Source organism: Lemur catta, chromosome 16 (genome assembly GCF_020740605.2).
Source record: "Lemur catta isolate mLemCat1 chromosome 16, mLemCat1.pri, whole genome shotgun sequence".
NCBI lineage: Eukaryota > Metazoa > Chordata > Mammalia > Primates > Lemuridae > Lemur > Lemur catta.
The window spans coordinates 55,697,308-55,711,877 of NC_059143.1; the positions used below are offsets into that span (position 1 = coordinate 55,697,308).

At 52.8% G+C, this 14,570-nt stretch overlaps 1 protein-coding gene across 3 annotated transcripts in view; it reads left to right on the plus strand.

Moving 5' to 3' along the window:
* Positions 1-14,570, plus strand: part of CTDP1 (CTD phosphatase subunit 1) — a 58,969-nt gene that overhangs the window by 874 nt on the left and 43,525 nt on the right. For all 3 annotated transcript variants that reach the window (XM_045527483.1, XM_045527484.1, XM_045527485.1), the window contains exons 2-3: positions 10,646-10,729; positions 13,581-13,674. In XM_045527483.1, coding sequence (XP_045383439.1) covers positions 10,646-10,729; positions 13,581-13,674 — 178 coding nt within the window. The remainder of the gene's footprint in view (positions 1-10,645; positions 10,730-13,580; positions 13,675-14,570) is intronic.

Below are 14,570 nucleotides of genomic sequence, written 5' to 3' on the forward strand. Positions count from 1 at the left end.
ACTGTTGGGTGTGTGCACATCTTTACATTTTGTACACTTTGTGAAACGCAGTTGTAAAACCTGGTGTAGTTCTGCTTCATAACTGAGGAAGGAGGAGAACTCAGGCCCTGCAGCCAGTGCAGTGATCCTTTGCTTGGCCACAGTGGGCGTCTTTGGAGGCTGGGCCCAGGTGGCAGGGTAGAGCATCGTCATGTGATGGGCTCCACAACTGTCAGTACCTCTGTTCCAGTCTCATAAGGGAATATGTTTCCTTTCATGAAATACTTGAGCACCTAAGTGTGCAATTTATGTTTCAATTTACCAGTGTTGTGTTCTGAGGTTGGGTTGACATGTGGGCACAAGTGCGGGTACACGTGGCTGAGGTTATTTTGATTGTAAGGAACAGAAACTCCAGGGAAAGTGTGCCTGCCTGCAGTGGGTTGGGTGTGAGAGTTTCCCTCTGGAAAGGACGTCACCCTCTCTGTGGGCTGACACTCTTGCCCTCCTCTGCACAGGCCTTGGCCCCCTCTCCCCTTGGCTTGCGCCAGCCTGCCTTTGGTGAGCATCTGCTAGGTGCCTGGTTCCACAGTAGCAAGGACTAGGACAGGACCAGCTTTTCATCGCAGCCCCACAGTGTCCTGCCTCCACTTACCAGGTGGAGAGGTGGCTCCAGCACGTCCTTTGGAGATGGAGCCTGAGTGTCACCGGTGGCCCTCCTGCCCACTGAACACTGGTGGGTGGGCCTGGGAGGGTTCAGGCCACACCCTCAAAAGGATCTGTCTGCCTGGCTTCCCTGGAAGGACAGGGCTGTGGCTCAGTGGGCACTGTGGTTGGACCCCAGAAGAGTTACCTGACCTTTCCCGGGCCCTAATTAGCGCTTTGTCAGCCCACGGACTGTGGAGGTGAGTCCCGGTGCTGGTGTATTCACCAGGTGGAAAACTACAGAATGGAAGAGCTCGTCTGGTTTCTCATTCTGCTCCTCTGATTATACAGAAAGAGCCCCTGAAAGCCAGATAGTATGTAATTTCATTATGTAGCTAGTTAGCATAGACACTCCATGTTCAAATAAGTTAATCTAGTGAATCCATCCAACCCAGTACATTGGTTAATCAGCGAAGTAATTAGTTTGATGACAAGTTCCCAGCAGTTTGTAGCTTTCCTTTTTTTTTTTTTTTAAGATCTCGGGTGTTTTACAGCAGTGGTTCATCATCATAGGGCTCTTTGAGAAACTGATGTGTTATAGTTTCTCCTCTGATGAAGCATCTAGGTGGCACCAAAGGTATTCCTGTAATTCAGGAGGCTCACTGATTCCTGTGCCACTGCTCCACGGATAGCAGTTGAATCCCTGCTTCAGAGAAGGCCACACCAATATGACATTGAATCTAAAATGCCTCCTCCATTTCCATGTGTCTCTGCGGGTTTGTGTACAGGGTGTTTGTGGGCGGTCCAGGGCGTGTTGTGGTGTCGTGAAGTTAAGGCTTCCAATGGTATTCCTGCCTGCCCTGTGCGTGGGGATGAGGAGGAGCAGTTGGCAGAAGCATTGATTTAAAGCCCTGTTTGCATTTCCTTTGGCAATTCTCGTCATTTCTTGGGAATCAGGTTTGTGACTTTCAGTTGCTTTGTCTGGTTGGATTCCACAGATGTGTCTGCGGTTGTGATTCAGAGCTGCTCGCTGTTCTGCGCTGTTGAGGGTCGGTCTGAGTGAACTGCCCTGGCTCTTGGGAGCTGCAGTCGGGAGCCCGTGAGTGTGGCCTCCCCTACAATGCCTGCTGACCTTTGTGGACACAGTTTGAACGTCGCTAGATTCAGTCACTTGTTGATAGGTTTTGTAGAAAGACAGTTTACTAGTGAGTTTCTGCGGTGCTGTGGGGGCTTTGCTGGCATCTGTCCATAGAGAGCTGCAGGTGGAGATTGCCCTAATTTTCATTTATAGTCCATCAATAGTGGATTTCTCTAAAACATGAGTTTCAGCTCAGTAGGTCTTTGCTGACAATTTACAATTGACCGTGAACAACACGGTTTGAACTTCAGGGGTCCATTTCCACACAGATTAGTTTCAGTGAATCTAATCTGTTCTGCACATCCGTGGGGGCCACATCTGACAGTATGTGTGGGACACAAAACCTGTGTATATGGAGGGCCAACGTTTTGTGTCTCTGGGTTCTGCAGGGCCCATTGTAGGACTTGGGGATGGGCGAATTTCGACGTCTGCAGGGGTCCTGGAACGAGTCCCCTGTGGGCGCTGAGGGATGGCTGTGACTGTCTCTGGAAGTCTCCCCAGGGTAGGCTGTGTGTGTCTATGAGGACAGGGAGTACCGGCCGTAATTCCAGCCTCGTCATGAGCGTCCATCGTTGTCTCCGTGACACGTGGACGTTGCTTGGTGAAGAGCCGTCTCGGTCCCTCTCAGCCTTCTGGGCTCCGGTGAAGCCCTGGGTTTGTGGACCACGTGGTGTTGGTACCTGCAGGCTTTATCGAACTTCAGCTTTCCCTGATTCCTGACTTGTTGTGGGGCCTTTGGGAAAGGTCTTGAAGCGCAGCCCTCGGGTCTTCCTGGAGGTGCTGTCCAGGACGTCGTCGGTGGTGTGTGCAATCCAGGGAGGACCAGCAGTGTCTGTCAGAGGCCGGGTGGTTCCGTCTGCCCTGTGGGCATTGTGTGCTCGCTTCTGGTCCAGAACGGCTTTGTGTCTGAGGCTCTCCCACCCACGGTTACCCTTCATCCTGATCTTTTCACAGGGCTTGTAAAAATGCTTGTTTTTAAGGAATGAAGCAAAGTATCTTTGAAGAAATACCATTAAACTTACTAAACTGGAGCGTTTGGAGACCAGACACGGGCCGCGGCCTGTGTGGTGCTGTGAGGGTCTGGACTCTGGTGCTCCCCTGGCTGAGCCACGCCTTGCTCGGCAGTAGCTTGCTTTTTGCGGAGACTGTGTGTCTGGGAAACTGAGGTGTGGTGGTGCTCAGGTCACTGCCGCCAGCATGCTCTCGCGGGGGCCTGGGCCACAGAGTAAGCTCTGGTCCTGTTCTTGTGGAGTTTACAACTTAACTCCGAAAAATGCTTTGTATCGTGGAGTGTTCACAGAGCGAGGAGGAATCCCACGTGGTGTGTGTGACGAGCCACCTGTGGCGTGTGAGGCAGAGCACCAGAGCGGGGTGGCACCGTGGCCCCTCGAGCCTCCATGGAGAAACAGCAGGTGCGAGTGAGCGTGTGGAAGGCACTGACAAAGCCAGCACATGTGGCTGTGGTTGTCACTGTTGCCATCAGCAGCATTGATCCTGACCACATCAGTGTGTATTCTTAGACGAAGAACAGTTCTGGGAACTTGAAAGTGCCGCATTGGCGTGTAGTTGAGATGATCACTAGAGTGCCACTCGATCCTGTGGTAGGACTGTGTGTCCTCACAGCGCTTCACCCCGGCAGGCAGAGAAGTAGAAACCGCTCTCCTGCCCAGGAAAGAAACGGAGGTTCCAAAAGGGGTGCCCTGCCCAGCACCTCCCAGTGTACGTGGTTTTGGGAGCTGCGAGATGCCCAGCGTCTCGGGTGTAGGTGGCTGCAAGGGACGTCCAGTGTCCGCCTCTGCTGTGCTGCTGTGTCTGTAGCCTGGATTTCGTCCAGAGAGAATCCCAGAGTGGGGGAAGTAGATAGAATGATAATATATATCTTTTTTTTTTTTCTTTTTTTTGAGACAGAGTCTCACTTTGTTGCCCGGGCTAGAGTGAGTGCCGTGGCGTCAGCCTAGCTCACAGCAACCTCAAACTCCTGGGCTTAAGCGATCCTCCTGCCTCAGCCTCCCGAGTAGCTGGGACTACAGGCATGCGCCGCCATGCCGGTTAATTTTTTCTATATGTATTTTTAGTTGTCTAGATAATTTCTTTCTATTTTTAGTAGAGACGGGGTCTCGCTCAGGCTGGTCTCAAACTCCTGACCTTGAGCGATCCACCCGCCTCGGCCTCCCAGAGGGCTCGGATTACAGGCGTGAGCCACCAATATTTATGTGGAGGAAAATTGTTTTAATTGAACATATTTTGAAAATCATCATCTGACAGAAACTAAATCTTGGAATTATTAGTTTATCAAATGATTTCCTTTTTTCCTACAGATTTGTTTTCCTTTTGATCTGTTGTCATTCACAGGAGGCATTGAAGTCTCCAAAGAAAGGAGAAAATACATGAAAGAATCAGGGAGTGTGTGGTGACCCTCGGGACCAGAGGTGGAGGCTGCGTGGACGTGGTCACTGGCGTGTGACCAGCCGTCCACACAAAGAGCGTCTGCGTTAGCCAGCGTTTGGTGTGAGATGCTGCTAAAAGGCAGGGAAGAAAAATCACTGAGTAAAATGAAACTCATTCCAACAACAGCAGTATTACTGTCTTTATTGCTATGTATAATAGACTTTAGAATCAAAAATCTTAGGGAAATTGTAACAAACTTAGACCGGAGTACAACATAGATTAGTACCTCGTTTTATTCCACAGTTAGGCAGTGAGAGGGTTTCACAACTCTAAACACAGTTCAGTTATGATCACCTGCAGACCTCGTCTTGGAAATAAGGAGACAACCTTTTCATCTGGATATCGAGAATCCTGATGAATTAGCAGGTTCTTTCAGTTAAATACTTTTTATCCTTTGCTGTTGGTATCTGCACTATTGAAAAGATTGTTAAAAAGACCCTTATGTCTAAAACTTGGAAAGTCATCACTTTGTTTAATTCAACCCATTACATTTGGTTAATTGTACTTCAGATGAGGTTTTGCTTTGTTTTTTTCTTCCAGTTTTTACTTAACAAAATCATTGGGCCTTTTTGTCTCCTTAGCTCTGTGTGTGCACGTGACTTACACGTGCTGCAGATTTCCAGGTATCTGACCTAATCTTTTAAATAAACGCCTTGAACCAAATGGGCTTTGAAGCCCATCTGCCTAAAAGTGCTGTGCAGGTTTTAAGAAATTGTGTGTGCATCATCAGATATGTCTCCATTTTTGTGTTTTCTGTAAAGTTAGTTTTAAACTGGATCATATGAAATCATCAAATATCTGGGTACAGAGGAGTACGCAAATCTCAGTTTTATGTACATTTTAAACAATGTACAGATACTGGTAACAAAGCTAAAAACAACAAATGATGCAAATTCTTTGTCTCAGAAAAGTACTTTTCATATTTGGAAGAGAATCTAGAGAGAATGGAAATGATCAGAGTATTCACATGATATTTTAAAGGATAAATACAATTTTTAAAGCTCATGAAAATACATCTTAATGGATTTTTAAGTAGTACATATTTAGCATTATGCGTATATAGTATTCTTTATAATTTCAAGATGGAATTGTGCTGAAATTTAACTTACTGTTTGTATTCCGAAGTAGCTTTTAAAGACTTTCAGTAGTTTTCATGTGGTTTCATACTAAATGGTGAATGTTGCTGGTTTCATGCTGTTCTGGTGTGTGTTGTGTGTCGGCTGTAAGCTGGTGGGAACGGTGGAGTCGGCGCTTTGTCTTGAGCACCGAGGGGTGGGTGCAGCTCTCCAGGCTGGCAGCATTTAAGGGCTCGCCGGCTCTCCGGGGTCTGCTGAAACTCTGCAAGGGCGGCAGTGAGCCACTTCCTGGAAGGTCTGTTCCCCGCCGAGAGGGCAGTACAGTCTGGATGGTGTGGTGTGTGGCGTTCCACGTGCTTTTGGAACACGTTAGGAAAATGGTTTCGTCAGAGGCATCGCTAGACCACCCTGGCCAAGTACAGCTCTAAGAGGAGTCTACAGAGGTGCTGGGAATTGGAGTAGCCCGTACTTAGTTCCACTCGCCCTCCAAGCGCTCTACACTCTGTCCTTCTCAGCCACAGATTCAGTGACATCTGCCGGAGCTGGCCAGTCCAGCTCTCTAGGACGGTCCGTCTTGGCCCCGGTGACTTCTGAGCCCCGGCGCTGGCTGTGTCGGTGACAGCCTGCAGGGTGCTGGAGCAGGTGGTGCCTTTGGAGCACACCGCCAGCCCTGCGTGACGTGGAGACAAAACAAGAACACTTTTTCCTTCAGGCTCTTTTTGGACGTAATTTCAGACTTAGAGAAGAGCTGCAAGAATAGTACAGAGAATCCTCACATGAGCTTCCCCCAGCCCTCCTGACTGTTCACAGTTGACCACAGTTGCTTAGTCTTTCTCTGCAGGGACACACGCTTTTCTGGAGAGTGGGAGAGTCAGTTGCAGATGTGATGTCACCCCTAGTTTCCCAAAAGCAAAGATCTCCTCTTACGTAAGCACTGTACAGTTCTCAGAGTCAGAAATCAGCATCAGGGCAGCGCCGTTTTCTGCTCTGCAGATTTCCCTGGTAGTCCTGACGATGTCCTTCGTATCAAAAGCAGACCCTGGACCCCGTGTAGCATGCAGCTGGCCTGCGTGAGTCAGTTCCTCTGTCTTTTCTTTTTTTCCCGTAGCATTATCAGCCCGTGGTTTTGTAGCATGTCCCTTGGTTAGATCTCAGTGACGCGTTTGGGTGGGTCTGTCCCCAGCAGTGAAGCCTTCTCCTAAGACAGTGATCTCAGCCATGTGATGTTACCTGTTGATCACTTGGTTAAGGTGGTAACTACCAGGTTTCTATAGCAGAAAGTTCCTAGGTTCCCTGTTGTAATTGAGTATTTAATGAGAGGTACTTTATTACTATGTAAATACCTTAAATTCCCACTAAACTTTGACACACCGTTTTTGGCATGTTGATAATTCCTGCCCAAATCTCTTTATTTCTAGGATGGTTGTACAGTAGTGATGTTCTCAATTCCAGCATTCCCTCTCCGTTTTTTGGTTGGGTTTGTACTATAAGAACAAGTGATTCACTGTTTAGCAGTGTAGGTTCATGGAGTCTTTCATTCACTGGGTTATAATCCACTATTGCTGTTTGCCCTGATGCTCAAATCATCCCAGATTTGGCCAGTGGGAGCCCCGGCCGGCCGGCTCCCAGGGTCTCAGAGCATGTTACCTATTGGTGTGTTAGGCTCCTGCTCTCGTGGCTGCAGCCCTGGAAGCAGCCATTTCTCCCTCCTTGTAGTGGAGAATAGCATTTAGAAACCAAGATCTAGGTGCAAAAAAGACTCTTCCCTCCAAATACACCTCTACACGTAGAATATTAGAAATTAGAGGAATCCCCTGAGCTCTCCTGATCTGTATATAACAGGGAGCGGGCTGGACCCACTAGAAGCTTCCACGTTCCAGGTCCCTGCCCCGAGCTCGCCGGTGCGCCCTCTGCCCTCCAGCCTTCCATCAGGGAGCTGAGCGTCCAAAAGCCGGTGGAGCCTGGTACTGCACTTGTGTGTTTTGGAGGGAAATAGCTTGTTTGGAAATTGCATTTCATGATTTTCTCATGGATTTTCTTCAGGATAAACCAGGAAAACTAACATTTGTGGTGACTGCCTTGACAGGCGTGGGCCAGGCTCTCTGGCAAATGCACTTTCTCCTGGTCCACCCTCTGGATGCTGGCGGCCTGCCCGGCTGTGACACCAGGCGGCAGTGTCCTGTGGCCGCAGAATCCATGCTATGGAAAGAGAGAGGCGGAACCTTTCAGCCCCAGCACAGGAATTACGTGACTCTTTCACACGATCAGCGTGTGTGGGAGATTTTTTTAGAGGGGTGTGTGTTTTGGTCCCTGCTGCCATGCACATGGGGTGTGGAGACCGCGCCCTTGTGCTGTGCTGCGGCCTTGCCACCTCCATCTCCACCCTCACCTTCCTCCTCGCGTGTCGACCCAGATATTACCTAGCGCTTCCGTCCACCTCAGGTAGAGCCGACTGTGTTGGTCACCGCCCGGGCGCCTCTGCCTGGCCGACCTCGTTTGACTCCTTACCTTGCCGTGTGGGCCAGGGTGGCACAGCCACCTGCTCCGTGTGGCCGGCTGCCTTCAGGTTCTGAGCTGGGCTGCTCACCCAGGGACGGCTGCGTACCCAGGGGCAGCTTTGCCACACCGTGCCAGACCTGTGCCCCTGGGGAGCGGGGGCCAGGCAGGGAAGCTGCCAGGTGGCACTTGGCCTTGTCACCGCCCTGCCCTCAGAGCAGGCCCCAGTGTGACTCTTCTGCCCATCCTTGTTGGCAGCACAGTGCCACCATGTGAGATGTCACATAGCTTCACAGGTTGGCCTTGGAAGGTGGGGGACAGTGGACAGGGAGTGGCACCTCCAGGACACAGGCCGGTGGGCAGTGGGAGGCAGAGTATTGGGGGACCCTCCGAGATCTGACCGGAGCCTGAGCAGGCGAGAGGTGGGTGGGATGTGGCAGGCCATGCGTGCTTTGTTCAGGCAGGTGCGGCTGGTCAGGTCTTGAACACCTGGCCTCAGGTGAGCCTCCTGCCTCAGCCTCCAGAAGTGCTGGGATTGCAGGCGTGAGCCACACCCGGCCTTCTCTGAGCTCTTTGATTTCTTGCATCAGTGTTTTAGATGCTCAGCATGTGTGCATGTTTTGATAGTTTTATAACTATTTCATTGTCTTTGGAATGATAAGTGGTATTGCTTTTAAATTTTGGTTTCCACATGTTCACTGTTAGTATACAGAAATGCTGTTAGTTTTGCATGTTGATTTTGTGTCTTGTGACCTTGTTGAACTTCTTGTTAGAGTTTTGTTTTTGTAGGTTCCTTGGGATTTCGTGTCTTGCTTTTCAGTCTGTCTCCCTTACTGCACTGCCCAGGCCCTGCGGTTGCATGCGTGTGCGGGGAGCAGACGTGTGGGGGAGGCGCGGGTTCCGCAGTTGATCCTGCGTGTGATGCCGGCTGTGGGTTGCTCACGGATGCCCCTTATCAAGTAGAGGCAGTTGCCCCACTTTGCTGCGAGTTTACCGTGAGTGCTAGAGATGGAGCCCTGTGGTTCTCGTTCTCGGCTGTGCTGTCTTTGGGGTTTGTGTCCAGCTGCCGCTGACCTTGTGCTGTGAGCTGGGAGGTGAGCCCCTGACTTTGAGAAGCGCCTTAAGGTTTCTCTGACACCAGCACCGCCGCGGCTCTTTGAGTTTGCTGTGCCCTGGTCTCGTTAAATAGCATCTGTTTTTTTAGAATTCTGACATTAAATGCTCTTAGTCATTTTCTGTATTTTGCCTTTAGAGGGTTTTTATATTTCTCCTCTTGCTCACAGATTGTAATTCTGACCCTCATCTGCAGTCTCTGACTTTTGTGTTCAGTCTGGTCTTGCAGGTAGATTAGTTACAGAACTCGACTCATTCGTGGCAAAGTAATGTGACAAGATTAAAGAAATTGTACCTGTTGCTTTAAAAAGTTTAACAAATTTTTTCAAACAATATCATTACTATGTTGTATGGTTTTAAAAAAAAAAAAAAACCCTGATACAGGTTGAGTATCCCATATCCGAAATGCTTGGGACCAGAGGTGTTTTGGATGGAGCACTTTCTGTGTGCCATTTTGAGTGACCTTTTTTCTTCCCCTGGTTCCCACTGACTGAGCTGGTGAGGGCCCTGTTACGGGGTGTCGGGAAGCCAGTCCCCTCTCCGCACCCCACGGCATCTCGCTGCGGTTCCTTCCTCCCCGTCCCCGCACACACCCAGTCTGTGTGCTCACGGGCGAGCCCCTCCACTCCCTGCCGGGACCAGGATGCCTGCTGCAGAGACAGCCCCAGTTGCCCTCCTGCGGCGACATGATCACCCCCCAGCCCAGCGCGCCCCCAGTTCAGGGAAACCAGACGGGGGAGCCGCGCTGTCTATACTCGGCCTCGGCCTTCCAGTGGGGTGGGCATGGGATGGGCGCCCGCCGCCTGGCCTCCCCCAGCCCTCATCCCCTCTCCTTGGCTTTGGGCGTCTGCTCTACCCGGGGAGCCATGTCCTGGGGGCGGCAGAGTGGTCCATGCGTGTGTGGGGTGGGGGCGGGGGTGTGTCGGAGCCCAGGACCTGGAAGGAAGCAGATGCTGCCCTGTGTGCCGAGGGCTGCCGGGGCTGGTTCCTGCAGGCAGCCTGGCTTTGGAGGCCGCGTCAGACTCCGCCGCAGCCAGGTGACATGGACAGGTCCCACTGACGCACGGCGGCTGGGCCAGTTCCCAGGGCACCGTGCTGCGGGGTCTCTGTTGGGCGGCACAGCCCCGGCCTGGGGCACTGCCCGTGCCGGCCGGCGGGAGCCAGGACGCTGGGCTCCGGCCCTTAGATCCGCCCCTCCCAAGGCTGCTGCGGGCTGTAAAGAAAACAGTTTCTGTTTACATAAAAGATAGGAGTATTGTGCTAGTTCTGTCAGAAAAATACAGGTGAACCGTAACCGTTCTCTATATTTGGAATAATAAATGGGATGTCATTCATTATTTTTTGGTATTATACCAATTTGTTCCTTATTGCATTTAATTAACACAGTTTTGGTTTTTAGAAATTCTCTGTCACAAATATAAGAGGATCATATCAACATTTAATGTATTTTGAGGCAATTTTTTTGTTATCGCGAAGTCTTCTCCCCTGACTAGACGTGCTTAGTGTTCGCAGCTGTCCTGTGTTGTGTGCAGCAGGGGGTCGCTCTGTTTCACTCTACACGCGGGAGACCGTAGGTGAAGTCCTTTCATTTTATAAACGAAGGCGTGCACCCTGGAGGGGTAACGTGACCTGCCTGAAGTTAAGTGAGGGTCGCTGTAGAAACAGTACAAATTTTTTATTATTCAGGTGTTCTTTCTACCACAGCGTGATAAACCAAGAGATTTTAAAACTCGTTTCCTTTTGTGTTTTGTAGCACAGTTCTGGTGCGGTTGGAAGGATGCAGCCACCCGGTTGTCATGAAGGGCCTGTGTGCCGAGTGTGGGCAGGACCTGACGCAGTAAGTGCCTGCAGAGGGGTGGGCCGGCCCCGGGCTCAGGGTGGGCGCTCTGGTTGCGGACGGCAGACATGGCCCTCCCTCCCGTGCCAGCCCACGCTCTGCGCTCAGCGCTTTCGCTCCTCAGTTTCGGGGCCACCCGGTCACACCGGTGCTCTGTCCAGCGTGCTGCGGACGTGCGGGGGTTAAGGTTGTCTTCTCGCCCGGCCCTGGAGACTCAGGTCACATGCTGCGTGGAGACTGCGCACCTCAGAGCATCGTCCTCTCACCTCAGAGTCCCCATCCTCTCACCTCAGAGTCCCCATCCTCTCACCTCAGAGTCCCCCTACTCTCACCTCAGAGTCCCCCTCCTCTCACCTCAGAGCCCCCATCCTCTCACCTCAGAGCCTCATCCTCTCACCTCAGAGCATCATCCTCTCACCTCAGAGTCCCCATCCTCTCACCTCAGAGTCCCCCTACTCTCACCTCAGAGCCCCCATCCTCTCACCTCAGAGCATCATCCTCTTACCTCAGAGCCCCCCTACTCTCACCTCAGAGTCTCCATCCTCTCACCTCAGAGTCTCCATCCTCTCACCTCAGAGCCCCCTCCTCTCACCTCACAGTCTCCATCCTCTCACCTCACAGTCTCCATCCTCTCACCTCACAGTCTCCATCCTCTCACCTCACAGTCTCCATCCTCTCACCTCAGAGCCCCCTCCTCTCACCTCACAGTCTCCATCCTCTCACCTCACAGTCTCCATCCTCTCACCTCACAGTCTCCATCCTCTCACCTCACAGTCTCCATCCTCTCACCTCACAGTCTCCATCCTCTCACCTCAGAGCCCCCTCCTCTCACCTCACAGTCTCCATCCTCTCACCTCACAGTCTCCATCCTCTCACCTCACAGTCTCCATCCTCTCACCTCACAGTCTCCATCCTCTCACCTCAGAGCCCCCTCCTCTCACCTCACAGTCTCCATCCTCTCACCTCACAGTCTCCATCCTCTCACCTCAGAGCCCCCTCCTCTCACCTCACAGTCTCCATCCTCTCACCTCACAGTCTCCATCCTCTCACCTCAGAGCCCCCTCCTCTCACCTCACAGTCTCCATCCTCTCACCTCACAGTCTCCATCCTCTCACCTCAGAGTCTCCATCCTCTCACCTCACAGTCTCCATCCTCTCACCTCACAGTCTCCATCCTCTCACCTCACAGTCTCCATCCTCTCACCTCACAGTCTCCATCCTCTCACCTCAGAGCCCCCTCCTCTCACCTCACAGTCTCCATCCTCTCACCTCACAGTCTCCATCCTCTCACCTCAGAGCCCCCTCCTCTCACCTCACAGTCTCCATCCTCTCACCTCACAGTCTCCATCCTCTCACCTCAGAGCCCCCTCCTCTCACCTCACAGTCTCCATCCTCTCACCTCACAGTCTCCATCCTCTCACCTCAGAGCCCCCTCCTCTCACCTCACAGTCTCCATCCTCTCACCTCACAGTCTCCATCCTCTCACCTCAGAGCCCCCTCCTCTCACCTCACAGTCTCCATCCTCTCACCTCACAGTCTCCATCCTCTCACCTCAGAGCCCCCTCCTCTCACCTCACAGTCTCCATCCTCTCACCTCAGAGTCTCCATCCTCTCACCTCAGAGCATCATCCTCTTACCTCAGAGCCCCCCTCCTCTCACCTCAGAGTCTCCATCCTCTCACCTCAGAGTCTCCATCCTCTCACCTCACAGTCTCCATCCTCTCACGTTAGAGCCCCCCTACTCTCACCTCAGAGTCTCCATCCTCTCACCTCAGAGTCTCCATCCTCTCACCTCACAGTCTCCATCCTCTCACCTCAGAGCCCCCATCCTCTCACCTCAGAGTCCCCCTCCTCTCACCTCAGAGTCCCCATCCTCTCACCTCAGAGCATCGTCCTCTCACCTCAGAGTCTCCATCCTCTCACGTTAGAGCCCCCCTACTCTCACCTCAGAGCATCATCCTCTCACCTCAGAGCCCCCCCTAGTCTCACCTCAGAGTCTCCATCCTCTCACCTCAGAGCCCCCATCCTCTCACCTCAGAGTCCCCCTCCTCTCACCTCAGAGTCCCCATCCTCTCACCTCACAGTCCCCATCCTCTCACCTCAGAGTCTCCATCCTCTCACCCCACAGTCTCCATCCTCTCACCTCAGAGTCTCCATCCTCTCACCTCAGAGCATCATCCTCTCACCTCAGAGCATCATCCTCTCACCTCAGAGTCCCCATCCTCTCACCTCAGAGTCTCCATCCTCTCACCCCACAGTCTCCATCCTCTCACCTCAGAGTCTCCATCCTCTCACCTCAGAGCATCATCCTCTCACCTCAGAGCATCATCCTCTCACCTCAGAGCCCCCCCAGTCTCACCTCAGAGTCTCCCCACTCTCACTCAGAGCTCCCCTCTTCTCACCTCTGAGCCCCCTCCTCTCCCCTCACTGCCCCCCACCATCCCAGCCTCGCCATCCATCCTCTCCGCTGGGGCTCGTTTACCTGCGATGCCAAGTGCACGCTCTCATTTCTCAGTTTGGCAACGTGAGTTGTTGCCGGATCTTTTCTTGCCCGTGTTTTCACGTTTGAGAGCTTATCTCTGTCCGTGTTACCTTTGCAGTTTGCTTCGCAGCGAAGTCCGCGCGTGCCTGTGCTGAGTGTGGGAGCACCGTAGCTCTGCGTGTGACCACGAGAGTTTTTCATCGTTTTCCTGTCTAGACAGCAGAGGCCGCTGCCGTGGTTGCCGATAGAATAAAGTGTATTAGCATATGTGAATTAAAACAGAAGCTAAAGTCCTGTCACGTATAGTTAAATGTGATTTTTGTGGACAGTTAATGGAGTGAGAGCGAGTAACCCCGTCCCTGCGCCCCCAGGTTGCAGAGTAAGAACGGGAAGCAGCACGTCCCCGTGTCCACAGCGACCGTGTCGATGGTGCACAGCGTGCCGGAGCTGATGGTGAGCTCCGAGGTGAGTCGCGGTGTCCGGGCACACTGTGTGTGGAGGGACTCTGGGGAAGACCCCGTCGCTGGCCGTCGTCAGGCGGGTGCTGCGTGTGGAGTGTCGCCTCCCTAAGACGCGGAGCTGCCCTCGTTCCCATCTTCTCGTCTTTCTTCACAAACGCATCTGCCTTTGCCGGTGACTCGCGAGGCACCCTCGGCTCCACTCCAGTGTGTCGGGGTCTCTCCGGTGCGGCCAGTGCCGATGTGAACGCCTGGGTCAGTCCGGGTCCCTTTGAGCCAGGGAGGGATGTGAGAGATAGCTGCACGCGGGCTCAGGGGTGGTGGGGCCACCGACGGCATCGTGGGCCAGGCAAGCGTCATTGGGAGGGAAACGCTTTCTGGTGGGGACCCCCAGGGCATGGGGGGATGGCGCCGTGTTGGCTCCAGGCTCTGCTGGTGTCCCCAGGAGCTGTGCTCAGGCTGTGGTGAGGAGGGGCTGGGGAGGGACCCAGGGGGCACCAGCGGTGCTGCTGGCCGGAGAGCGGGAGAGCCGGGGTGGGTGGGGGTGGTGGACACAGTGGGGTGGAGGGACAGGCTGCGTCTGTGTGCTGGCACCCCAGTGCACAGGGTTCAAAACGAGACTTGGGTTGTCTTCGAAGGTCTCCTTCTTGTCTGTGTGTTTCGAGAGCCGTGTAGGGCACTGCTGGTCTGAGGCTTCCTGGCACCTCATGTCGTCCTGGGTCAGGGTCCCCAGGAAGGGGCAGGAGGCAGACACCCTCCCACCACTGGGCTTCACCACCTGCGGTGGGGACAGTGGGCAATTTCCACAGTCAGCTAGAAAAACTAGTTTTTTACCGTAATCATTAGGCTGTTTCAGGGCCGTATATGTTTGTAGGTGAGTAAAACATTTTTTAGTGTTGTGAT